Source organism: Homalodisca vitripennis, chromosome X (genome assembly GCF_021130785.1).
Source record: "Homalodisca vitripennis isolate AUS2020 chromosome X, UT_GWSS_2.1, whole genome shotgun sequence".
In the NCBI taxonomy this organism is placed as follows: domain Eukaryota; kingdom Metazoa; phylum Arthropoda; class Insecta; order Hemiptera; family Cicadellidae; genus Homalodisca; species Homalodisca vitripennis.
Genome location: NC_060215.1, coordinates 71518505 through 71545815, shown reverse-complemented (window position 1 = coordinate 71545815; position 27311 = coordinate 71518505). Strand labels below are relative to the sequence as shown.

General features: G+C 33.0%; 1 protein-coding gene across 1 annotated transcript in view; it reads left to right on the top strand.

Annotated features, from left to right (window-relative positions):
* LOC124369179 (putative metabolite transport protein HI_1104) overlaps positions 1-27311 on the top strand; it is an 82439-nt gene that overhangs the window by 34198 nt on the left and 20930 nt on the right. Inside the window, exons 2-4 of the mRNA XM_046826989.1 lie at positions 12681-12923; positions 16925-17080; positions 24411-24521. Coding sequence (XP_046682945.1) covers positions 12694-12923; positions 16925-17080; positions 24411-24521 — 497 coding nt within the window. The 5' untranslated portion in view covers positions 12681-12693. The remainder of the gene's footprint in view (positions 1-12680; positions 12924-16924; positions 17081-24410; positions 24522-27311) is intronic.

Below are 27311 nucleotides of genomic sequence, written 5' to 3'. Positions count from 1 at the left end.
TATAAACATAATAAAAACCGACCTCAAGGCAGTATTTTAAGTCGAACAGGGGGTTTAATATCACCAGGAGACTATCTAGTCAAGGCGAGAAATTCCCTGGGTGGGTGATTAATGTTAAGGAGGTTAAGACAAGAGGGGGTTTAATTTCGTCAGGATATTGTCTGGTCATATGAACAAATTCCCAGGGGGGGTTAACGTTACCGGGGGATAAGTCTCCAGGGGGTTATCTGGTCATACCAGGATCTTCCCAGGGGGGGGGTTAAGAGATTTGGTGACTGGTAAAATTCGGACATGAGGTCATGGCAGGAAATTCCCTGGGGGGGTTTAATGTTACCAGGGGGGTTAACACATCAGGGGGTTGAATGTACAGGAGGTTATCAGGTCATACCAGGAAATCCCCGGGGGGGGGGGGTTAATATTACCGGGGGTTAATGACACACTTGGGCCTTTTTTAGAGGGTATTGTGTCTGTGAACATAATAAATATTCCTCTGTCCCTATCTACTATTGACGCTTAGCTAACGCTCAGTCAACTCCCGAAGTCACTGAACCTTTTCTGTAGATCACGTGATTTCCTAAATCCCGTTTAAAATTTGTTTTGAGTTACGACCAACCGTTTTAGCCGCTATCAAGCCCGGAATGTAAATTTTTAGGCGAAAATGTCCAATATTTTCACTTAATCGCGTTTTGCGGTCAAACTAAGGGAAATATAGTAAAAAGTCACTGGACCTTTTTTGTAGGTCATCTTATTTCCTAAATAAAACGTTAGTCTTATTTTGACCTCCGACCAATGGTTTCGCCGCTATCGACCCCAAAAACAAAAGTTTCGCGTAAAAGTTACAACAAAATTGTACATAATCACGTTTTTCGGCCAAACCAATCGAGATAGGGCAAAAGATTACTGGACCTTTTCTGTAGATCGCGCAATTTGCTAATTTGATGGGTCAATCAGATTTGAGCTACGACCAACGGTTCGGCCGCTATCGGGCTTGAAACATTATTTTTATCGAAAAAATCTCTGGAATTTCAAATGTTCGAGCGTTTTGTCGCTTAACCATGGAAGATAGAGCAAAAAGTCATTAGACCTTTTTTGTAGTTCACTTCATTCCTGACCATGAATTTTCCGTCAGATCCGAGCTAGCTCCAACGGTTCGCCCGCTATCGGGCTTACAAAAAATGCCTGCAGGGGTGAAGAATGCGCGATTTTTTGGGAATTTTTTTGAGGGGTTGAAAATGAAAAATTCTCACTTTTCGGGATTTTCCTGGTGGTTACACGTGGAAAGCTATCTGTGTACCAAATTTCAAGTCTCTAACTCATCTGGAAGTAGGTTAGAATTAGTATACGTGAGTGAGTGAGTGAGTCAGTCAGTCAGTCAGTTACACATGCGGTTGTATATATATTAGATATATATATATATATATATATATATATATATATATATATATATATATATACCATTAGCTAAATCTTATTTTCGTCGTGCATATTAATTTAGTGCTAGATCTGATTTTTTGAGATGATGATCTCAGCTCTTCGTAATAGAAACTAGCTATTTCAGTAAGATTTTGAATTTTTCTGTTTCTACGTAAGTAATTATGTACATTACGGCTATGATAGAGTTATGTGGTTTTGGTCACATTAAGGCGCACCCAAAGTATCTATCTATGTGGCGTAATTACTATTTTCGGTCTAAACAATTCATTTTTTGCGCCTCATTTCCAATCCATGGTCAATTTGCCATAACAATAATTTCCATTATACAGTAAATAGCACTTCCAGCACGGAGTGTATACAGGTGTGTGTGGTAGACATCAAGTTGCGGCAATGTGGCGGCGTGCGGCAAGCGGCACGATGCGGTGCGAATGCGGCCTTATCAGGGTACCCAACATTGAGGTTATAGGTGGCAAGGTCCGCGATCTAGTAGCATACATGTACATGTCCGAAATGCCCGTACCTGAGGGTAGAGTGGGAGGGAGGGGGGACCATTGTTGCCGTCTGCGTCGCGGTTGCTGGAGGAGAGTCGCCTCCAGTTGGTGGTGCGCCGTCAGCCGAGTAGGGGGTCTCAGGTATGCCTACATAATATTCCTGTGTCTTACTGCTTACATATTGTTTTCTTAACTTTAATTTTCTAAATTTTTTTCTTAATTCTTAAGTTTGAACGATACCTGCACAAATTTATATTTGCTGGGAATTGGCGAAATTGAAAAAGAAAATAATATTTCATCAACATCAAAAACATTTTTGGCTTTTACCGATCTCATAATTTCGCAATTAATTGCCAACCAATATTTATTATAATACCTCAAACATATATTTTGAGGTTGAGTAGTAGAGAGGGCTTGGTAGCCCTACCTCCGCCTCTTTTATAAAGACATTTTTCATTTCATTTCATACTAAATCAAATATAATTTCACTGCCACTAACCTTTGTCTGATATGTTGTCAGTATCAGGTAAAATACTATGACTTTTTTTAATAAATATCATTTTATAACAAAGAAGTAGATTTCAAATACTTAGTTATGATGAAAAATAACAAAAGACATGATATTTTTTACTAAACTTATGTTTAAAGGACTGAGAAATACCTTGATCTCCCTGGCACTGTGTACCTATTACTAATGGTTTTCTTCACACATCTCACCCGAAAATAGTATGCATTAAAAGGGTCAAAGGGACCTACTTAATGCCTTAAAACTTCAGCTATCAACTTCACGTAATTGGTGCAACAGCTGCAATGGTATTACTTTACTCTCTACGTACTCTTGAAGCTTTCAAGAATATTATTCTAAATTACATTGCTCGCTATTGTTACAATGACCATTTTCCAAGAAAGGTACAAGAAACATATTTAAATGATAATTAAAAATATTATAATATAGGACAATGTTATTTATACGTTGTAATAACATCGTAACATAGTAATCTTTCGGTAACAAAATTATTGTTGAAATTTGAGAAAAGATATATATATATATATACTGCCATAATATTCCTCTAAGATTACAAAAGGCTTAATATCGTAATAACGTTTGCTACCGATTTGTAAATAACCGAATTCGGAATAATGATCGCAGGAAATTTTACAGTATAATTAAATGATCGATTATAAACAAATTAAATTTATATCAATAAACACCTTTCAGATTTGAACATTGCTAATTTTAATTTAAGGTTTTTTTTACAATGAATATCTATTAAAACATTTCCCAACGATGGCAATTGTCCGAAAATCCAGTCACCTGCAATGTCAATTTATATGAGGCAATTAATTTTCTGCAGGTAGGTTTATAAAAACAGTATAGATATATGATCATTATTTCATGATGGTCCATAAAGGAGGTATTTTCTCATATATCTACTGCACGCAGATTTAAGAAAGGGTTCCTACGAATTATAATATCATTATTATTGGATTTGCTCAAACGTTATCAAAATAGATTTTCTAGTTCAAACAAATTATCTAATTTTGTTAAATTATTTCGTATTATTATTTGGAGCGTTTGTGGTAGCTGATATTGAATAATTAGGAGACGAGTAGATTTGACTACGTCACGTTCATTTTGTATTCTGTGCGTTCCCATTGAAGCAATGCAGTGTTTATATATTCTTCCAACGTTTCACTACTGTGTTTCGCGTTTTAGATGTTATTCACAGTATTTGTTACTAACACGGCAGGGACGATGGAGCCTCCATGAGATTGCCTGGAGGAGTGCTGCTGTTTTCGTTGGAAGAGTTGCACCACTTCTATACTTCACAAACAAACACAACAACCGTTCTTCCGTCGTACGAAATTAGATTCTTTGTTTGTAGTTTGTTTTTGACGATGGGTGGATTGTGAAGGAAACAGAGTTTCCCGGACTTTTGCCATCGTTCAATGATCAAAATCTGATCTCTTCCTCGCATTAATAACTAACTTAACTCATATTAACAATCTGTATTAAAATAAACAGTAAAGATGCGTGTCACAACGCTCTGATTCATCTTAAAGCAACTATAAAGCTGAAACAAGTTATCCCTTTAGTGAGTAACTATATATGTTTAGTATACTCGTAAAATGTACATTTTAATTGAACTTCATAAACATTATTAATAAAACAATCATAATATGTTGTACATCATGTTACAGTTAACTCTCCGTATTTATTAACCTTTTTGTCATTATCAATTACTGTATTGTATTTATCGAAAACATACAAGATGTGTTTTTGTACGTTTACCCTATTACGGAGTAATTAATATTCAAATTTTAAATATGTTATTTGTATCATGAAGTTTTTTTTATGTGACTGTTATTGTGTTAAGTTTTCCTGTCTTATTTTAAATATCTGCTCTTATTTTTTTCCTGTTTTGTGTTATCATGTAACGCTAATGAAGGAATAAATTTGATTTGGTGTTTTACAAATTAATTCAGCTAAGTATATTCAAACAAACGTAACAAATTGAGATTACGGTAAACTAGATATTGTTATATCAATGTTCCGAAGAATAACGATAGTGGATTGCTGTTCATTTAGACGTTATGAATGTATATTAATAATTTTATATAGTTTAGTATTAAGATTTCAATTTATTTTAACATTTAAAGAGATTATCTCTCTTACTTTATTGAGTTTCGTCAATGGTCTCTATTCGGTGTCTATTAGTAACTCTAATTACGTAGACGAAAATTGGATTGTCCCATCCCAGAATAGGTATGGTTCACTATCTGCTCTTCCATAACTTTCAAATATTATGGATTTCCGGAAAATGACTCACAGGTTACACATTTCTGCTATTGGCTGTTACGTTATGCTAACCTATTGTAGTTAATTTATTAACTACCAACCATGTCCACATTTAGGTTTAAATCATGCCTAAATACAATTCTTAACCGTATTTTATGAACTGTATAGCTTTTTATGATACCCTTCGAGTGACAATAAAAAGCAACAAATTGAAATAAATAACAATTACATGCACTATATTTATGCTGTTTGTTTATGCCTCTATTTACTAATTAAGCATTTACTACAATATACACGGGTTGTAATAATGCATTGCTACACCACTGAGGCTTGTTTAAAACGTTTTTAAGTTCTTCTGCCAGTTTAACCAGTTAATTTGTATAGACAATATAAGAAATTAATATTTATATTTTCGAAGTATCAATTAACAAAAAGTTATCATCCTTGTTTCAACCTACTCTCATTTTATATGAAGTTGTTGAGAAGTGTGATTTTGAGATACTTGGCAACTAAATAAAGTCATTTTAACTATAGGAGTAATTTTTTACTAAGAGTAAACTAATAAGATTGGAACTCTTAGTGTCGTCAGCTACAGTTACGCAATATAATACTTTCAGCGATAGGACTAATAATACTATTAATACAGTAACATATCCAATGTAATCCTTAATCACTAAAAAGACTCGTGTTGTAATTTGGTTTGTATGACAATCAATCATAAATATATTAAATGTGACATTTCTGTTATCTGAGGCTCTTATTGAGGCCTCAAATATTTAAATATTTACTAGAGAAAATAAATCTATCCTAAATTTAGGCCTCCATAACTTTTAAAAGTTGCAAGTCTTAAATATTAAGGGATTGGTTATGGCTTTAATACGTCAGTATATGTAAGTTTTTCTATAAACAATAAATCAACAAACGATCAATAAACAAATAATCAAACAAACAAAATTGCATTCAACGTTTTGCTATAATAAATCAAAAATACAGTTTAGCACTAGTGTAAGTCAAAACTAATAATGGGTTTGTAATAATTCTCACAATTTTTAGGGCAGAGAACAGATAAGTATGCATATTTATTTTAGTGCTTATAGTATATTTTAATAACACTTTCTGACTCTGTTAATATTGCTTTAAGAATGTGTTAGAATTGAAATCGACAAAAAGTAAATCGTGTTTTGGTGGGAAAAGGCAAAGCGCCTTATCAACAGTAATGTTGTTGATCTCGTGTAAGCCCTATTCTGTACGTCGTCGCAGGCCTGTGTACGAATCTTACCAACAAGAATTGGAGAGAGAGATATATAATAGATTCGTCTATTGTCACCAGTCTTCACGGATAAAACGTGCTTTAGAGCACGTAACTTGCAAAATTTCAATGTTCTATATCTAAATCAGGCCCAATGGCTCTTCAATTTCAATACAGACTATTACCAGTTATAGGATATTTGAATGGTTGCTGTAATGCATCACTCAATAATTGATTCCGTAAGAAATTGATTCGTACATTACGAGCAGGACACCCGTAAGCCTTACAATATAATGGTTGGAACGGGACTATAACAAATAACCTCTCACTGCCATATGATTAGACTTATCAGACAGCATAAATTGATCATATAATAAAATGTGTAGTATTTAGGAAACTTGATGTAAAGGGTAAAGCAAACAAATACACACTCTAATATCTGTTACAAAAGAAATTTTATCTTTAAAACATGCTGGAAATAAACATATATTATTTGCTGCTGTTTAAAACTAACTAATTTTCGGAATAAAGGTTGGTACGAACGAAGTGGTTGCAATCAGGAGGTCACTCTCCAGTCTATGCCGCAGGACAGGGAGTTGACTATTGTGTCGGTTACGCAACGACAATGTCCTTATTTGATGGCCTCTTTTTGCTCTGATAATCTGACATCCAACGTAAGGCAATCCGCTTATCATTAAGATTAAATGAGTATAAGAGTGGTAATTACAAACTAAAATAGTTATTTACAAAACTAAAACTGTATATTAAATTTATAGGAACGGTGATAATATTTTGAAAATATAATGAGAAATTTGATAATAAATATCAAATGTTAATAAAAAATATTTTTATATAACTTTTGCTAAATTCTGTGGCATTTCCAGATAAAAACTACACATTTAATTGCCAGTTATTTAAACACATTCATTATCTTAATCGGCGTTAAAAAAAGCCATTAAAGCCATTAGCCATATGATCAACTTTGACATTTTATCATTGTATACGAGCTTGCGTCGTAAGTGAAAAGGTAAATTTCATAATTTATATTTTGGATTCTAAAGTAAATAAATCTTTCACAGTGAAATGTTTTATTTTATTACACAATATTAACTATAACGTTCACTCATTTTTAAGTTTAAAGAACAAGTCAATTAAAAACTACAGTTTCATAATAATTAACTAAACAAATTATCTTGCAGTTTTCTTATCTTCCTTTTAGAATTATTTTGTACACAACCCTATAAACTAGTATATTTTAGAAAATACCTTTTACTGTTCACGTGGAAACTCCCTTAATCAACTTATACGGACAAAAGATAACAATGGGCCATTTTAAATTATTATGAAAATTATTATATTCTATAGATTTGTTATTTCCCAGCTAGAAGAGAATACACTTAAATTGCATACAGTACATACATACATACTATACAATAATTTTAAGTTTTTAAATTTACAGTTTTGTATAGTAAATTTAGCTTTTTTATTATATTTTCATATATCGAATAGCCAAACCGCTAACATGACTGAAACATGCAATAAAAGTCACCGCCTATTCCAATAATTGACGAAGCGACGCGACGGGACGGTAGCCTGACTAAAACCTGTTTATAATGAAGGAGTCAGTGAAAGCTGAAGAAGATATTATGAATGGAACAAGTGCCATAGGCTAAGCGTTTTGGCAGTGTAACAAATAACACTATGCATGATGGCTCAGAGAAATAAAAACACAATGCAAAGAATTAAATACGCGTAAAATCAGCTTGTGGTTCTAAAGTCATATTTGTTTCCATTGTTTTTTTTTCAGTCAGTTCCGAGACACACAACACAGACTATAATGGAATTTGAACAAGAAGATTGTTGAGAGTGTAAATACGACCTTATCAATTGAATACCGATTTGGCATAGTTCACGGTCTAGCTTCTTCAGGCCGCCGGCCACAAGGTTGACTGTCCATTCTTCCGTGGACCTGACACTAGCAGTCCGATACTCTCCCAACTCTTGTTCCCTTTATAAAGTGTACATTCTCGTGCTTAAAATTGATTACCAACGTGTTTGCTATTATCTCACTTGTTTAATTGTATTAAAGTAGCAATTTTACACCATATTCACATCTAAGGGGTTGTCAAGGTGCCAAACGAGTCAATACACAAAATCTCTCTTAATACGTGCTCTTGGAAGATGTGTTATATTGCACTCCCCAAAAAATATATAGATAAATATTATTGCTTGCTATTTAAATTTATCAAATATTTGTATATTACCATTACAGTTTTGTACCTAACATAAACTTATAAGGAGGTACAAAACTATCCTTCCTCACTCATCTTATTATGACTCAACACGAACGTAAATTCACTCTCATAGGGTTAAACAAGAGCAGAAAAATCGATTTAATCAATTTATATCCGGTTTAAGCAAACGGAGTATAATTGTGTTTATCCTAGTGTACTGTCTTATTTGAATTTTCTTCTGTACTGTCAAAATATCAAATTTATCTCTAATTTAAAAATCTTACAATGAGTAGGCAAAATAACATGCGAAACAGCACGCGAGGACAAAAAAAACATGTTGATACGATTCCGTTTTAACAATTTTTCCCCTTTTTTCAAACAATTCAGACGCAAAGTGGATAGAAAATAACACGGTGCACTGTGGTCATCTGAAGAGCGACTGCCAACTAAACGGTTCTTGAATCATATTAGAGGAAGTGCTACGACCCAAAGCATTGAATCGTAATAGACTAAAGCTCTGTAAAACATGTTTGGAAATGGTGAAACGGGAAGTTCTGCTACTCCTTATAAAATAATGGGAAGCAGTGGAACCGCGAAAGAAGCGTACGAATGGAATCTACTTGACGTGTACGTGAAAAATTCGTTCTAAAACCGATTAAATGAGGAAGTTGTTAGCTCTGTGTCACTTAGGAACGTGGATTTGAGGTTCTTTTAGCGTCACTTAGAGACATAACATAGGGAAGCAAACTACAATATGAACTTTTAAAATGGCAACTATGTTTCAGTTATAATTTACACTGTAAAGTTCCTAATTCAGCCTTAAACATATGACAAACAACCGTATTCGTTTGTATAGGTTTCAGAATGATTTCCTCCCTTTCCAAAAATAGAATTCCTTATTCAATGTTGAAACGTAAAATGGAGCTTTCCTCTAAACAAAAAATAAACAAAAGAAATGATCAAGGGTGGGTCAACTCAACTTATTTGAACGCAACCACTTCTATAAATCACTTCGGTTCGGTTCAAAGATCACGATTATGCATACAATACGACTGTAAAAATCGGTATCATATTTTTTTCATGAAAGTGGTAGTAAACTATTGGTCTTAATATAAAAAATATATTGGTACATTTTTACTACAAAACTACTTCCATTCTGAAAAGGCTGATTAGAAACAAGAATTTTAGTATTGCAGATTTTGCATAAAGTATTCAAAAAATCGTACAGTTTTACACCATTAAAAATTTTGAGTTGGTTATTATTTATGACAGAGCTGCTATACTAATTGTGCGTGATAACTTTTCTACGTTTCAAAACTAAGGAATGGCATTTTATAATCGGAATAGACTGTGTTCATACATACTTCTTTTATACAATAGTAATGTTTTCTTAAGAGCAAACCTTTAATGAATTCTGTTTAGTATTTTGGAAACGACTTTTGCATATTTTCTCGTGCATTCCTGATAATATGTTAGTGATCAAAAAAATATCAAAAATGTAATTTAATCTAAATTTCACGGAAGATTAAATCTTTGGCCTTGGAAAATTGTTATTGTTTGACATGAGGGCCGTGGCCCATTCACTTTCTAAGTTTCAGGGTTGAGATTTATCTTGTCAGGAAATACTTCATAACTTTTGTGAAGTGAATAAGCGATTCAATGCTCAGTCAGGCTTTATAAAAACCCTGCCAATCATTTTAGTAGCTGTTGTATAAATGTTGTATAAAACATTGAAACATACCCAACACCGTTTAAAAACGCCGTTTAGCCCTAGTTGTAAAAAACCGCCAAACGAGTTCAAAAGCGAGAAAATGGAGAGCGTTTGAACATTGTTGGAGTTGGAAATCGAGATCCTGCAAACATTTTGAGCAAAGTACAGGGTTTACACTGAGTACAAAAATACTATTATGTTATTTTGCTTATCATTTATTAGAAGGATTGAAAATGCTTTAACTGTTATCTTATCTAAAACAAAATGTGTTCTTATTGATTTTGTAGGGAAAATAGGGTAAATCTCTACTACTTCTTAAAATTAAAACGCATTGCAATAAAAAGACAAAGATAGGTAATCTCCAACATGTTGGTCTATTTTCGGGGTTCATGTTTGAGCAAAACCTCAAACATGGTCATAAATGTCACATACCTCATAGAAGGTGCCTAATGATGTTAATGGTGTTGCAAATAGCCAAATCTACACGGGGTATTGCATCTACCGTGTCCCACATCACTGCAAGAGACTATACCGTATGGCACCTCCAAGTGTTGAACTTTAAACTTTCATATTGCAGAATTTACAATAAATAATTAAAATATAGATAAATATAAAAATCCACTTCAAGTTGTTTACTTATCTTTAATTACATATTTATATCAAGGCAAAGGTGAGTTTCTCAACTACTACATGCAAGCCTTTCAATCTAGCGGTCACTTGCTTTAGTAAAGTGTAAGAATGGGCGTCTCCTAGATCTCAGTGCCTGTCCTGCGAGACCACGCAACTAGTACAAACCAGTTACGAGTGTGAAATCTTGATAAATTAATTCCGCTACGCTTGACTTCATATATCTGTTGAACGTGCTGAAAGTTCACGCAGTTTAATTTTGTGGTATTCCGTTCAGTTGAGGTTTATGTACATATAACTATACGAAACTGATTGTTAAGTATACAACAGTTATAGTTGACGGCCAGATCGTAGTCAGGAATAATTTAGAGGGAGGGGGGTTCAAGATAACTGATATTTTCTCATAGTGAACAGAGAGTAAGGTCCCATTTTGTTCCTGAAAAAGTCCATGACCCGTTTCTTTTGTTAAGAACGATCTTTCAGCAGTAAATGTCAGTAATACTGAATTATTTAAATAATAATAATCGTTTACTAAAAATGTAATTGAAAGAATTATAAATTTGGGGGGTCCGGACCCCTTGGACCCCCTTGCTGCCTACGTCCTTGGTTGATGGTGGTGTAGTTCAAATCCAATGTGAGGTTACTTTCAGAGTATAAGGTATAAAACTTGAATCACTTTGTAAAATGTAATTCTCCTCAGCTTATCATCAAAGGCAAATCGACTTAAGTAATAGTTTGTATCTATTAATGAAGTTAAGTTATTCCATGCCTTTTAGTTTTCACGAACGATGCAGATTTTACCTTTTTATCGAATAGATGGGCCCAAATTAATTCGAAGCAATAGTACTTTAAAAGGTTTGGAAATATTAGCGAATCAATCGTACATACAAGGTAGGCCTATACTTCTGGTTGCTATTCAGTGTACAGAGTAAAAGTAACAATTTGTAACAAACTTGTATCATTCTGAAATATCAAGATTTTAGACAGGAGGTAAGGCTAATTGATACAGTTGTTACTGTAGTTTATGAAAACTATAGTGTCTCTTTGCAGTAATAAGATAAGTGTATTTTTACCTCCCGAACTAGTTCCAAGTTAAATGGAATAAAGTCTCTTGAATTTCCAATACAATGTTAAATAATAGAAAATACCTACAGAGAACTGTTTATATTACTACATTCTTTGATTTCTAACGCTAATATTACAGATAATGTATCTAAACGAGCTTAAGGTTTTTATACATTTTTACTCAAAAGCAGACTAATTCTACAACAAATATTGTTTGAGAGTACAACAAAAGTTAATTATTAACACAATTTATGACAATTTTAGTAGTTGTACGTTAGGGTGAGTGAATACTGCAGTACTGGAAAGTGGGATGGAATTCCTATTAAATGTAACAAAAGGCATGTAACACCATATGTGTAATAAATTTTAAATATAATTTAGAATAGTAATTTTTAGTATTCAACATAATTTTACTTACTTACCAATCACCATTGTACTTTGTATGAGTACATACATGCCATAAAATATTTCGCAACGTCGGTCCTTGACTGTAAAAGACGGGCCGAGGTTAAAGTACGAGTGAGCCGAGCGGTTTCCTGTGTTGTTACTGGTAACAAGAGTCCATTATAAAGAAAGTAGTGAGATAATGGCGTGGCGAGCGGGTGGTGCGGACAGACCGAGGCCACAAGGTCAGGTGTACATTTCCAAGGTGAACGCCTCACGATTCTCCAGGTAACCCGGGCGGCCGGCAAACAAGGGTTGGGCAACGCTTATCCCCTGGAAAGGGGTATTTCCTTTACCGTAGCTCTAACGATTTTACAACCGTTGCAGACTTTTTTCCATCTACTGAGATAGCGTCTGATATTTAGAGTACAGATAATACGGATCCGTTTAAAGTTGACCTGAAATAAATAATTTATATGGACTTCCTCACTGGCTTCTAATAAAATAATATATTTAACTATTAGTGGTTTTAAATGTTTAAATGTTAGTGCTATGTAATCACTGAGTTATACAAGCCCAACGCTTTTGTCATCCTACTCATGATGCGTTGAAGATAAGAGCAAAGCTGAGCGCGCTGTAAAATTGTTACGTATTCATGATCCTAATCAATATCGATGTGTTACAGATAACCAGTGACAATGATCCCAGTACTAGCGAAGCTGAGCGCGCTGTACAAGTGGTACGTGCTTGCGATTCTGACTCTAGGCTACCTCACTGCCGAACTGGGCCATTTCCTCATCGGGGTAACTAGCAAGGCAACGGCCATTGATATCTCGTACGGAGACATCACCTGCCAGCTCAACAAGACCGAACCTCACTTCAATCTCACCCTCAATGACCTATGCACATCTGCGCAAAATGAAACGAGGTTGGTTAGAGAATTTTTTCATATACCCCTTTATAGATTACCAATACCAATACCATATATATATAAAAGATGTGTGTGTGTGTGTGTGTGTGTGTGTGTGTGTGTGTGTGTGTGTGTGTGTGTGTGTGTGTGTTTTCTTCTCTATTCGTTTTCTCTAACAAAATACTAATAATTAGAAAATGTTATGATTTTGAATTTATATAGTTTATACATATACTACTCATATATTTCAATAAGAGGATGAAAAACTGAGTATATTATAACTATATACAAGAACTTGTAGTTATTATTGTTGGTCGCAGTTGGAAACTTCGGTTTACCGAGCGTTGATGTCTCTGGACAATTTTTTTTCAATTAGAGTTTAAACCAAAGCAAATTATTTTTAAATTCCATAAGGAGATAGTGTAAAGGCATATATTTGCGTCATACCTCCATATGTTTGAGATATGTTATATATATATTTTAGTTTCAATATTACAGTTTCTATATTTGTTGTACTCACAAACTGCATAACCCCACAAGCAAGATCCTCCAGTGATGCATATAATAGTTCGTTTTTCTTTCAAATACATCCTTTGCTTGTAGAATGTACGGAAAACTGAAAGAGACCAGTCGTTTTAAATAATACAACAATTTAATGTCATAAAGCAAAATATTTTTTTCACTGGCTGTAAAGAAAATTGTCAATATTTTGTGTAGGCGTTTGACGCTCAAATTGCATAGATTTAGAGGAAGTAAAGATAAATGATGTCTAGTTTTCTGAGCAAGAAAATAATTATGTAATAATTATTATTAATTTAATTATTATTAAAATCGTAATTTATTTTCTCGTTTCTGTTTGTCAACGCTATAACTTAATTAGCGTGCCCATAAAAATGAGACTAAATACATGTTCCTTTTCTATAGAAATATGCAGATTGTTCTGGGACCATAGGCCACAATTTTAGCACATGTAATGTAATTTTAGCACATTTAGATACAGCCCGCAAAGGAATTTAAATGTTCAGCTTCTTATATTGTCCCACATACTCTAAACATTAAATAAATTCCTTCTTAATTTCATAATACATTGGTTCACTCCAGTACTGAGTTAATGTTGCAAGATTTTACAAATTTTACAAACATGCTTGTGTCTAATGAACGTTATAGTTAATATCATACTAAAGCGTAAAGAATTAATTAGTACAAATATAGTGATAAACATTACACAAGGTAGTAGAATGCTAACTATTCCAGACCTATGTTAATATTTTGGAACTCACAAAATATTCTCATTTTGTGGTAATAAAACTTCGGGACAACACTCTGATTATGTTCAAAAAAGCTTGAAATTGTCATATGTGTTTTATTTTGTACCTACTATAAAGCGTATTTTGATAAATGTTTAATAAAATATAATTTAAGAAAGTGACATGATTTTTAATATTTATTTCTAAACTAAATTATTTTTGTACAAATGAAAAACGTGTTATTCCCTGAAGTAATAATTCATGTACGTACCGTAAAAATTGGACACTATTTATCTTCAGGCTTTTTATTTAGGCCTGATTAAAAAATGGATGAATCGCCTACTTTAATGTACGTAGTTTCAAATAAGTAGAAAAGGTCAAAAAGAAATGTACTTAATTTTGTATTCAGGTTAGTTTACTTAAAGTTGTATGTATTTACATTGAATCATATTAAACAAACTCGAAACTGATTGCACCAGGTGACATAAATTTAGATGAATTAAATTTGCATTTTTTAGAAAAGTGAAAGGATAAAGTCCCATCATTGTATTGTCAGAGGTATTAAAGGTAGCCGTACCCGGTCTCAAATATTTGATCACAAGATCAGTAAAGCAGCTGAATGAGTAACTTCTAAATACTAACAATGAATCGGTTGGGATGTAAACTTATTCTGCCTCGTGTTATAAATTATTCAGATGCGATTACAATAAAAGAGTAGAATATTCAGCACGTTATTTAGAATGAGATAAGACTACTGAAGTGAACGTCACACGGTACGGTTTAATAGCTGGTCTTAGGATTTAATCGATCAATATCAATGTATATAAATAAGACAATGCTACAACATAAACATTTTACACCGTGGCAGATAAATATTCAATAGCCTATCAATAAGGGCAAGGAGTAAAACATGATTCGACAGAGATCGAGAATGAGGTAACCAGGCTCAAGGTCGGTATCGCCTAATTAGCAGCTCGCCCACGTCTCTATTCAATGTTTTATCGCTAATTAACTACCTCCTCCACAGTCCACATTAATTATTTTGTCTTGCTTATTTTATTAACACATAGTGCTTTTATAACATTGCAAGCCATTGTGACAAAACTTGCAACATGCGATGAGGAACTGTGATAGTTTATCAAGATAGTTTTACACTAGTGAGGTTACACGCGTTGTAAACTATTTGCTGCGAACCTTGTAAGTGCAACGTGTAACAAGGCTTGTATTGCTAATGAAAGTAATACAAGTATTACTTTAAATAAACACTGTAAAACAAACAAGTGAATAAAAATAATAATCAATGAACTTACGATAACAATGTAAGAAAATGACACAAGAAAATAACATTTTAATATTAAATTGGAAATATAATATATACTACGTTATTCAGTATTTTCATACTAGGTTCGGCCCGAATGAATATTTCACTTGCATCTTGTAAAATGCAATAAAACGCAAATTATGACACGTTTATTATAAAGACATTAGAAAACCATTAGGTTCTTCTAAATCGTGTAGGTTATTTTTATTTCATATGATTGCTATAAACAATACTTTCTGTTAACATTATTATTTTCACTTACTGTTTCACATTGCTGTTACGATATATAAATATGTGCAAATGATTGTGATATAATTAGTTTTGGTTAATTAATAAATAGGTAATTGGTAATGAAATATTTTCATACTCTTCTTTGTCTGACGGCCGGAATTATTGTTGTTGATTATTGTGGTTGTTGTTGTGGTGATTTATTGTTGTTGTTGATTGTGATGTATTGTTTAAGTGTAAGCTTGTGGTTAAAAATTTATTCGTGTTATCTAGATTTGTTATTTAAGTTTATGCTTCTCATTTATGTATAAATGGGGAATGCTGTTAAAAATCTAAAAAAACGGATGTGTATTTAAATAGTTATACCACAATTTAAAATAGTAAAACAATTTTCAAAATTCTTAGTTAGATAAAAATAAATTTCTACAGATTGATATAACGGATGTTTAAAAATGTGGGCACTTCCAAATAATATACATATTTTAATGATTTATGTTAGTAGAATGTGACACGTTGCTTATCGACAATTTTTTCTCCGTAAATTAATCTTCATTTCCTAAAAGCGGAAGCCTGCTAGAAGTCATTGTAACTATTACAGACTAAGATGCACCTCATTCTGAAAAAAAGCAATTATATAAGAAAATGTAAATTTAGTGTTCATATTGTAAAGATAATAAAAACAGAAACTTGTCATTAAGTTATCAAAGTTAAATTATTGTAATTTAATTCTTCTTGTATAAATTTATAAAATATGTGCGGCTTAGCTTACGATAATGTCAACTATTATAAGGTCCTTTGTTTATAGTTTGTTATTGGCGATGGATGATTTTAAAGTATGTTAGGATTATAATTTTTCTTTTTTTTTTTTTTTTGTAAGTCACAAATAAGTTACTAATTGTAACATAACTATGGCAAATGTAAGAAATCCTATATCATATGGTAATTTCCAGTGTTGTAAATTGACTAATAAAGCTTCACAGAAATATGGAAACTGATAAGGTGTATTCAATATGTATATTAATACAACAACAAATATTTAATTCTTTAAAATAGAATTTCTATTAAGCTCTCCCTATTGAATTTGTGCTTTTCCATGTCAGGAGAATGGATATATGATTTATAAATATATATATATATATATATATATATATATATATATATATATATATATAATACGTGTATACTTTGTACTAATAGTATAACATGCTTTCGAATTGCCACAGTTGTGCAGCATTGGCGCTAGACGATGGAGAGAGATTCTGTGAATGGAACAGGAATGGATTGGGTATAGACTACCAGATTCTTGCCGGTCCTAGCTTCATCGCCGTTTACACTGTCGTCGGCGTGTTCCTGGGCATCGCAGCCGATAAGTATCGCAGGTAAATTTCCTTCCTTCTCTTCTCAGTGATTTATTAGTAACAACACTACTTATTCCTGAATAATCTTATACTTATTTTTAGGTACATTAATTAATTACAAAAAATCTGAAAATTTTAGATTTCTAATCCAAACGTCGTAAATGTAGCTTATTTCTTCGTCACAATTAACAATATTTTCGTTTAAAGCTGGAAATTTGTTAAACTGTTTCTGATGAAATGGTGTAATTTTTAGACAGAGTTATCTTTTACAGATTTTTTAAAAATTTAAAGTAAGTAATTACTGAATTAGGTGACAACCTCGAGCGGTTCCACTAGGTATTAAATTGTTTTTACATCGTTAAACCAGTTCTGCATTTTACAGTCGTGAAGCCTAGTTTTTGCAGTTTTATATTAGTAAAAACCGAGTTTTACCAAGGACAGGACGGTGTTGAAAGTTAGTGTTGCTTCAACATTATTTATTAGGTCATCATGGGAAAAAGTTTTAGTATACAACTGTATACTGCAATGCGCCCGAGGGGTTGTAACGCCAGGATGTGTAATGACATTGTAATGCCTTTTTAAATTGGTAAATGCTCCCCGGGAGTTATGCCAATGTAGTTCTACGCCCCCGGGAGGCGTTATTTAAGCCGTGTACATGCACAACACGGGAACTACACCCCATGATATGTAGTTCCAGTCGTTGGACAAGACCAGGCTCTAGCACTACACCCCTGCGAGGGGGTATTCAGGCCGTGTACATTACAGGATTGAACCTTTACTCCTCAAGGGGGTGTAGCTCCAGTCCTTGTACATATCCAGGCAAAATGACGTCAGAGAAATGACGTCAGAGGTATCAGGGGGTGTTGTTCTAGAGGGGTGCAATGATACTATCCCGACCTACACACACAGACAAACATGAGAATGCATTGGTAATATCCACTTTACAGTTATTTTGCCCTAACTAAGTCACTCACTTTCGTATTAAAATTTATTCTTTCAAACCATCCGATAAATAAAGGTCTGTTGCAAACCTTCAGTACAACTATGGCACTCAATCTTTCAAACACTACGTAATTGTGACTGTGGAAAGTTATTTAATTATTTTAATTATTGCAAGGAATCGAGAATTAGTTGTTCAAAAACAATACAAATACATACAAAGTACAGAATACTAAATCACCATTTACTTGACAACAATAACAATATAATTTAGTATTATAGGTGTTATCTAACTACATAGATTGTCTCTCACGATTCTCACACTGCATGACTTTATTAGCCAACACAAAACAATTGCATGTACAGTAGGCTCTACAGCTGCTTATCAATTCATGAAAAAATATTTCTTGAACACTTGTTTATGCTATTATGTCTGCTATAATGCCATGTGATTGTACTGGGTTTGTTTTCAAATTTACTTCTTCCGCCCATTTTTCGTTGTCTTCATGGTTACTCATAACATCAATGTAAACATTTTGTGCCATCGCTTAGTTAAATCCTATCTAGTGACATGTACCATCGCTGAACTTGATGTAGCCTACATAAAAGTATAGCTTCATGCTAAATTTCAAGTACATAGTTCATGCTCGAGACATGGTACGAACAGACCCTGAGTGATAGGTAGTGAGTTTCACTAATTTCAATTTTGTAAGTAGAAATTTTGAAAATATTTTAATTTTTCCTCTCGGAATCAATTAAAAAAGGTATTTAAATTGCCATTGTCATCTTGCAAACTCATTCCCACATTCAGGGCCAAGTGTTTGTACCGTCTTCAATATACTCCAGATTACTATGATCTACTAATAAATTTCTACAGTAAATTTAACAGTCCTAGCAGGACCTTTGAAACATACAGAAGTTTTTATAAACAATATAATTATATGAGAATAAACACTGACATAAATTACATAGATATAAGTATTTTCTTTTTGTAGCTAACATTTTATTAGATTTTTTTCTATTCAAAAATTGGGGTCACCAGAGTTCAAAATATACATTGTTTTTTAACAAATTTAGATGTAAAAACATTTTTCAATATATGTACTAAGGCCTATGAAAATTTCAGCACTTACAAATATATCCAAGTATGATTGCCAGAGCCTCAAAACCATAAATATTCTCAGAATATACTACTTAGTTTAGGTTTCCTTGTTGGGGGGGGGGGGGGAACAAAACCAAGTTTATCATCAAACCATACTCATGTAACACTATGGTCCAGTAGAAATTACCGATTTATAATCTGCAAAACAACAAAATTAATTAAATTTTAGCTTATTTTGTTGTGGTTTTCTGACGCTTAAAACTTATTATTGGATGTCATACTTCAATTTTTTCTCTCGGAATCAATTAAAAAAGGTATTTAAGCAATCAACATAATTATAGTCTTACATAATATAAAAAGACTAATACTTTAGAAGCCCACATTGCTTTTCATGATCTTTTCAGTCCCTTAGCAGCTCCGCAATTTATTTATTCAAAATTAATTTGTTCATTTGAAACTCACGGTAAACTAACGTTATCTGACCACTGACATAAACAGAGAACGGAATCTCTGTACTTAATACTAATACTTCTAAAACTCTAATGTTTGACATTGTATATGTTTTACGTTCGCAACAGGTACTATTTGATGTTATGGAGGTATTAGGACCTTACGTATTAACTAGTTCTAATTAAGGCATAGAATTCCAAGAAGTTAATGACGTAATACCAACGATAATCTATTATTTTCTTCAGGTTTCAAAAACCCTTAAGGCATGAGGTAAGCATATACAATAAGGATGGATTGAATAATAAGAGATAGATAAGAAAGATGAATGAATAATATGATAAATTCCAATCCTCTAAGTAGTGTTCTAATTTTGTTACATTTTATCTTTTCCAATTGGCCATTGGCAACCAAACATTGAAGAAAAAGATATTTATAGTATAATCTTATATGACTTTTGTTTTAGTTAGTTAAAACGGTTATAAACAAATAAAACTGTTAATAAATATTCTCTTGAGATATTATATCACATATTGGTTAGCATCCTAGTGTTCTGGTACCTTCCTATAAATTCAATATTGATCAAAACATTCGAGACTAGGACAATAGATGTGTAAAAATGAAAGCACGGAAAGTACGGTGTATTTATTTAACTAGAGTTGAGAAGTTGTGTACAGAACCAAAACAAAGTGGAATAAGTCACGAAGGGTCATTAAAGTGGCATTTCCCACAGTAATTGGTGTGGGTAAATCTAGTGTCCTGACATTCCTGTTAGTCAACCTTGGCTTTTCTGCCACTACTGTAAACGTACTATGGGAGGGAGGTTAGCAACCTCTCCTCTCCAAGTCGCGTTCTCTTCTGAATTTCCCGACAGACGTCCGTTCCTTGTTATACAAATACCATTGCTCATATTTGGTTTTAAACTGTACCTTCTTTGTTTTTTTCTCCCAAATCAATTCTTTTATCGAACTCTTACAATTTTGTGTGCTATCACTAAATAGGAATAAAACATGTTTAAAATGTACACAGTTTTAGGCAATATGAATTATTAGGCATAAATAGGTATAGTAGTCATTTTGTTACCATTCATAAATTTTAATTAATTCCTCACATTAATTTGTTCTCAAAATTTCATATATTTGAGATCAACAATCTTTGATTTAGATAAATATGTCTCCTCAAGATCAACTCATAAAATGGTTGTATTTAACTACGAGAGTACAGTGTAAAAATATAAATGAAATACCGACATACCCACTATCCCATTGCCTTTTCTGCCACAACATGCTGCTCCGTATTCACTTTACATCTGCCTACAGCGCCCCACTCCTGGTTTTAAAAGATTACGAGAGGGAGTTATATTGAAAATGCAGAGAATTGGCGGAAACCACAAAGATCAACATACAGACAACACAACACAGATAACTGACAGATAACACAGGCGATTGTCATTACTAATTAGATAGGACTCACAGTAATCAAAATGTGGACATTATGCACACATATTTACTATTTCATTTTCATGTCACATAACACAACTTGACAGTATGTATCCCCACAGTTGTAAAAACAGGTTTCCTCGTGGTATATCTATTAAATCTAACAGTGGTAAAATAATTAATTGTTTTGAATCTATTTTGTATGAACAGTACACATGTATATATATTTATAAATTTCGGTAGTAGAATATAGAACATTAAGTGTAATCCTTACTACGCAAATAAAAAAGCCAGATGAAGTAGGATTATTTCTTCTAAGAAAGCTACTTAATTAACCCTTATCCTATTTATCCCTAGGCCTGTGCGAGAATATCCCGTAGTATACTGGAGGGTAAGGGAAGAGTCGATACAGTACAAGGGGAACGCTATTGATAACAAGTGGAACAGTCACAGGATCTAAACCCGCGTTATATGATACTAGAACTCGACCTTTACAGTTTTTCAACTTTTATGATTTCTTTCTTACACTTTTTCTTTTACGCTATATCAGATAACATCAGAGCAGGGTATAGCTATTTAACTTATACCACTTATGTTTTTATTAATACTAATTTTGATACTAACAATGTAGTACGAGTTACCATCAGGAGTTTAACGTTTAGGTTAAGGTTTAGGAGTTAAACGTTAAACGAGTTAACCATTTAGGAGATAATGGTTAGTGCTAAAATAGAAAGTATTCATTTACATTAATTTGTGAGCATTCGCCAAATGGCGCTTATTTATGATGACTAAAAGATATATGGATCTATAGTCTAATAAGACTAATAAGATGGAGTAGCTTCAATAGGCTGCTGTGACTAATTGAAGGTGGCATGTTCAAGGGCCACATCCACAACGTGAACGGAAACTCTGTCAAGGAGGAAGGTTATCTTTAGTGTTATCTCTTGCAAGATCTGGCTGTTTGAATGATTGGTAATTTTAGCCGGTATTTGTGAGCTTAGATGCATGAGCGGCGATTGCACGAAGGTCGGCGAGGCGAGGCGCAGCGGTCCGCACTCCGATGAGACCACTGGCCACTGCTAGTTTCTCACGAACGGTGCCGATGAGGCAACTCTGCCTTTAGCCCTTGACTTGACCAGTGAAGGAAATTCATATTTAGTCATGACTGTTGCTTATAAAATGGCTTTCGTATAAGTGGGAGATGCCGTACCTGCCCGACCGAACCATTTGAGGAAGATAAATTATTATTAATAATACATTTGATTTATTACTACTGAAACAGTATACTTTATTGCCGTTGTGTCCTAATTGATTCATAATGAACTAAAAATTTTAATTTAATGAAGCCTGATTTCATTAAAATTTACGAGCAGCATGTGTTATCACTGCTGTCGTTCACTTAAATCTAGGATCCAGCCATTCCTTATCTAAATAATGCCCAGTTTCACTACACATACATACCTTAACATTAATAAATATAGGCCTTGTGTTTAGTTTTAAGTGAATTTGACGTTTTGCGGAATGACTCATATGATGAAAATTACTTAAAAAACCTACATGAGATCAATAAAATAAAATATATTAGAAATATATAGAAACTGCCTAAAATTAACCTATTTAAAAACTAGAATTTACTAATATGAATACAAGCAATAATAAAAAGATAAATCAACTAATTATATAATAACTACATACAGAGTGTTATATGTTAAATATATATTACACGACAACCAAATACAAAACTAAAATCTAGTATGTTTGATAATCTACTACTATGCAGGATATGTAGAAGAAGAAGAAGAATGATTTTATTTCTTGAGAACACATTTTTACAACAAATACAAAATACAGCACTGATCAAGAATTAGTTACATTTGAGTATTTAACTACACACTAATAACAATGTATACTTATAAACTACTAATACGTATTTTTTATGTTTGTTTATGTCGTATGTTTATGTTTCGACGTTAAAACTTTATCCTCAGGCTTTTTTGGATGAGCAGGTTAATTCCGCTAGATGTATTCGTACTTTAAAATTGACATAAAACGACAGGATTGGTTCATTATTGTAGTGAATGGGTTATTGCCATCAGGGAGCTCAATAAACACATAATGGCTCTTTTTCCAACCTCAAGGCTCGCTCTTGCAAGGCCTGCGATCTTATCGAGATCTTACGATCTATCGTAATCCTCGGAGCGATCCTTGTAATGTTTGAGAGCCTGCCTTATAAGTAGATAAGTTTTTTGGCTACAAAATTCTCTTGATCATGCAGCACGACATCACGCTCACCACTTATATGTTAGCGCGGATTTTGCTGCATTTATACTTAAAGAAAGTAAAACGTAAGATTTAAAAAATTTACACTATATACTAATCCAATAACAAAGTTTAGTAATGTGAATTCTCTGCAAATCCTCATTAAAAGTGCCATGACCGTAGTCAATACAAAAGTAATAATTGCATCAAGACGTGTAACAACTGCATGATTGTTAGTTTTTTAAATTCTGATTTTGATTTATCTTATTTTCGTTTATTAGGCCCACCAAATACGTAACGTTAAAAATAAGTTCCGAAAAAACGAGGATGTCAAAATAAATGAAAACGGCAAGCATTACGTAACTCAAAGGGTGAAAATGGACCTTATCTCAGTGAATATTTTTATCAAACCATCTAAGTAACAATTTAGTTGGTGCATTATCAAATGTTCGTACCGATTACTGTTTATTTCTGACCTACCTCCCCGAGCCTCGTTCGTGTTCACTTGTTAACAGGTATTTCGAGTAAAGAAGGATCGAAAGACTTTTAAGTACAAACATATGTGACACTTTAAATTTTTACAGCAAGTTCACTTCTTGGTTAAATCTTATTTGAGATCTGTTTCTGTAGGTTAAGATGAAGCTACCAAGATTACGGTAGTCTCTGTGGTAACAAGAAAACGTCTTCACGCCAGATTCTGTTAAACCTAGTTAAACCCTTTACCTTGTTATTCGTTTTTACCTTCGGTATTTAACTTTCAAAGCGTCCACTAACAAAGTATAGTTAGCAAAAACATTTCCATCAACCATGTCAGTTTTTATTTTACAAATAACTTACTTTCCATACTACGTATTCCGTTGATCGTATTACATTAAAACAATGTTTGATAATTAAAAAAAAAACTTTTGTTAGTGTAACTTTCTGTAAATTGGGCTTACCGTTAAGAAATAAATAAATTGTGAAACTATACGACGTGCCAGAGTATTTGACCGCCTCATCTGTTGTAAGTTGAAATCGAGAGTTGTTTCATTAATGTAATAATTAAGTAGTGTAAGTATTGTTTATATATATATAACGGAATAATCGTTTTGTTGAACAGGAATGAATGTAATGTAATAAACCAAATTAAAAATAAAAATTAATATCTACTTTTTGTTGAGTACAGGATCCCGATGGTGGGCCTGTGTGTGTTGGTGTGCGGAGTCTCCATCATCCTGATGGGAGGCACTCAGCAGTTCTGGCACCTTGTAGTTCTGAGAATGCTTTTTGCTGCTGGGTAAGTACTCTCTGTACAGAGAATTAGGCCGTTCTCTCCCCTTGCCATAGAGTGGCTATTTAATATACGAATAAGTACAAGGATTAAAACTGTATCAACTTTGGATATGTACAGAAATTTCCAATACTTGTACATGATGATTAACCTGATGATAATTTTAGCCTGACGCTAGTTTTTGGCTTCTTATGTAATTTTGCTATTGTAATACTTGTATGATTTTTAAACGGATTTTCTTTTCATGCAGTTAACTAAAACATAACAGGTTTAAGTCTAAGGTGGCCAATATATCCGACATAATTAATATACGTTATTTTATAAATTGTTTTAATTTGTAAGAGGATCAAAAATTGTGCGCCCCAGTTAGTTAAAGGAAGATAAATAATCAGCAAAATTTTATTTTATTTTTTTATAGGTCAATGTGATTCAATTTTAGCGCGAAGTGCCACGGCTTATTTTTAAATGTGTGACTAATTTAGTATTAATGGTTGTCTGAAAATGTAAATTACAAAAGCTTTCCCTTTAGAACAGTATAGTGTACATTTTTATTTTACAAACAACCGTCTGCTTTGTGGTAAAACCTTCATGTGTTAGTGATTTACATCGTAATGAGATACCTTCAGAATAAAGATTCCCACGATTAAGAGAGTATACAACTCTCTGCGTAGTGCAGGAATAAACTTCAATTCATAACGGTAGTTTACTGTTAGTTATTTTACATTATTCATTATTCATAGTTTGTATATATTAGTGTTACACACCTCTTGTTATTCAACGGGAAATATAAATATTTGAAATCACTCTAAAAATGTGTGAATAAAACTGTTTTAAATACTTAAATGTCTGAAAGATCAGAGCAGCAATATAATGCTTTTATTCCGTTAACGAGCAGTGTAAAAAAGGTATCGGTTCCACAGAAGTAATAACTAATTTAAATTGGCATTATATTAATATAATTAAAATGGTGACCAAATAATATTCAAGTAGTTGGATATAATGCGTGATGAGTGCTGTAAAATTTAAATAATATCTATGAGTGTATACAACATTATAAATTATGCTGTATTACATTCTTAAAGCTACACATGACGTACCGGTACCGGTGGTTAGTGTAAATGGACGTTTTTGACTTTACTTGATTAGCTATCACAATCGAATGATTGAAAGATACCAAAAATGGTGATTTTCAGTGTATTTATCTCGGCGGCTGGCACTGATTTAACGATTACGTATCTGACGTGTGATTTCTTGTATGACAAGCTAAAAACAGGTCATGTAAAAAATTACCATAACCCTTTCATTACCCTTCCATTTCCTACTCTAGCCAAAACCAGCATGGCTCACGATCGATTCCTTTGTTAGGGGGATTTTCCTGTATGTCTCACAAACAACTCGGTTATGTTCTTATACAGTGCAAATTTGCTCTCAACTTTCGTGAGATTCTATAAGATTCAGAAAAGCATGCCTAAACCCGATATATACTTCTAAAGGATATAGACTCGCAGGATATTTCCCACCTTCTTGGAAAATACTTGCACAGAGCCTGAAACGTATCCACTAATAGGCTAATACATATTCGTTCACTCGTTGGACAATTGATTGAAAGACATCTCAAACTAAAATACATTTAGTTTTGAAAAAATTCCGAAACTCTCAGACCCCATGTGGAGTTCGAGTAATATTGGCATGTTAACTAAATACCTAACAAGTAATACGGTCAGTTCAGAACGCAGATCAGTTCTCGAACCCAAAACGACTCGCTTGATAGAGTAATAAAGTACAGTAATGAATGTGGAGGTGAGTGAGACCGGTTGGTCAATATTTTAGCGATGACAAGATTCTTTCCAGCCTAACCGAGTACCGAACTGGGTTAATAGATAAACTGGTTGGTCGTTCGCAGTCGTCCCAAACTTGACTGCTGTGTAGCATTGACAGATGGTTGACTAATAGGCCTACTAAAGGTGTAGTGGCCTGGCCCCTTTTGTGGCCAGACGTTTTACAGAACAGCCTCTAATCGTTACTCAATGTTTAAAAACGATTTAATTCCTCAATGAATGAATCAGACACAGTAGCAATACATATTAGACTCCTATTTAGGTTCATTGAGGTAGTTCTTATTTCAACTTTTCATGTATTATATTTCCAAAATGTTTTTGTTTTTGCCTACAATGGAGAGACATTCATTAAAAATGAAACACAATTAATTAATTCGTACTAATTAAAATTAAACATTTACTTATGGTTCACATTCTCTATGATTTGAAATTGAAAACAAAATCTATGTTATGCCTTAAAGTTGCGTTACATTCTACCATGTTCCGAGATATTTAGATTATGTATTTAAATGTTATTGCTCATAAAATTTTTCTTCCTAGGAAATTCGTCTTAAGAGCGGGCTAGTCTTGGTCATGTCAATTTGGCCCTATAAGAACAATGTTAAACAATTTTACTTTCGTATTCATTGTTGTAATTATTTTATGGGAAACGTCTCATTTTATAGACATGTAAATCTTTAAAATAAGACATAATATCACAATAAGAAAATTTGTTATGAAAATGTTAAAAATTTTGGTAATTTCCCTATAGACGGCTTTGAATAAAATCTTTTGGTTTGTGATTTTGTCAGATTGGCCATTTATTTTAAATGTATCAAAGTATCAAAATCGAAAGCTTTTAAGTTTTTTCACAATCATACACAATAAAACCGTAGATTCTTAAGTAATTATGGACAAATTCTAACGATATGATCTTTCTCAACATCAGAGATAGGAATTGGGACGGTGGCAGGTGAGT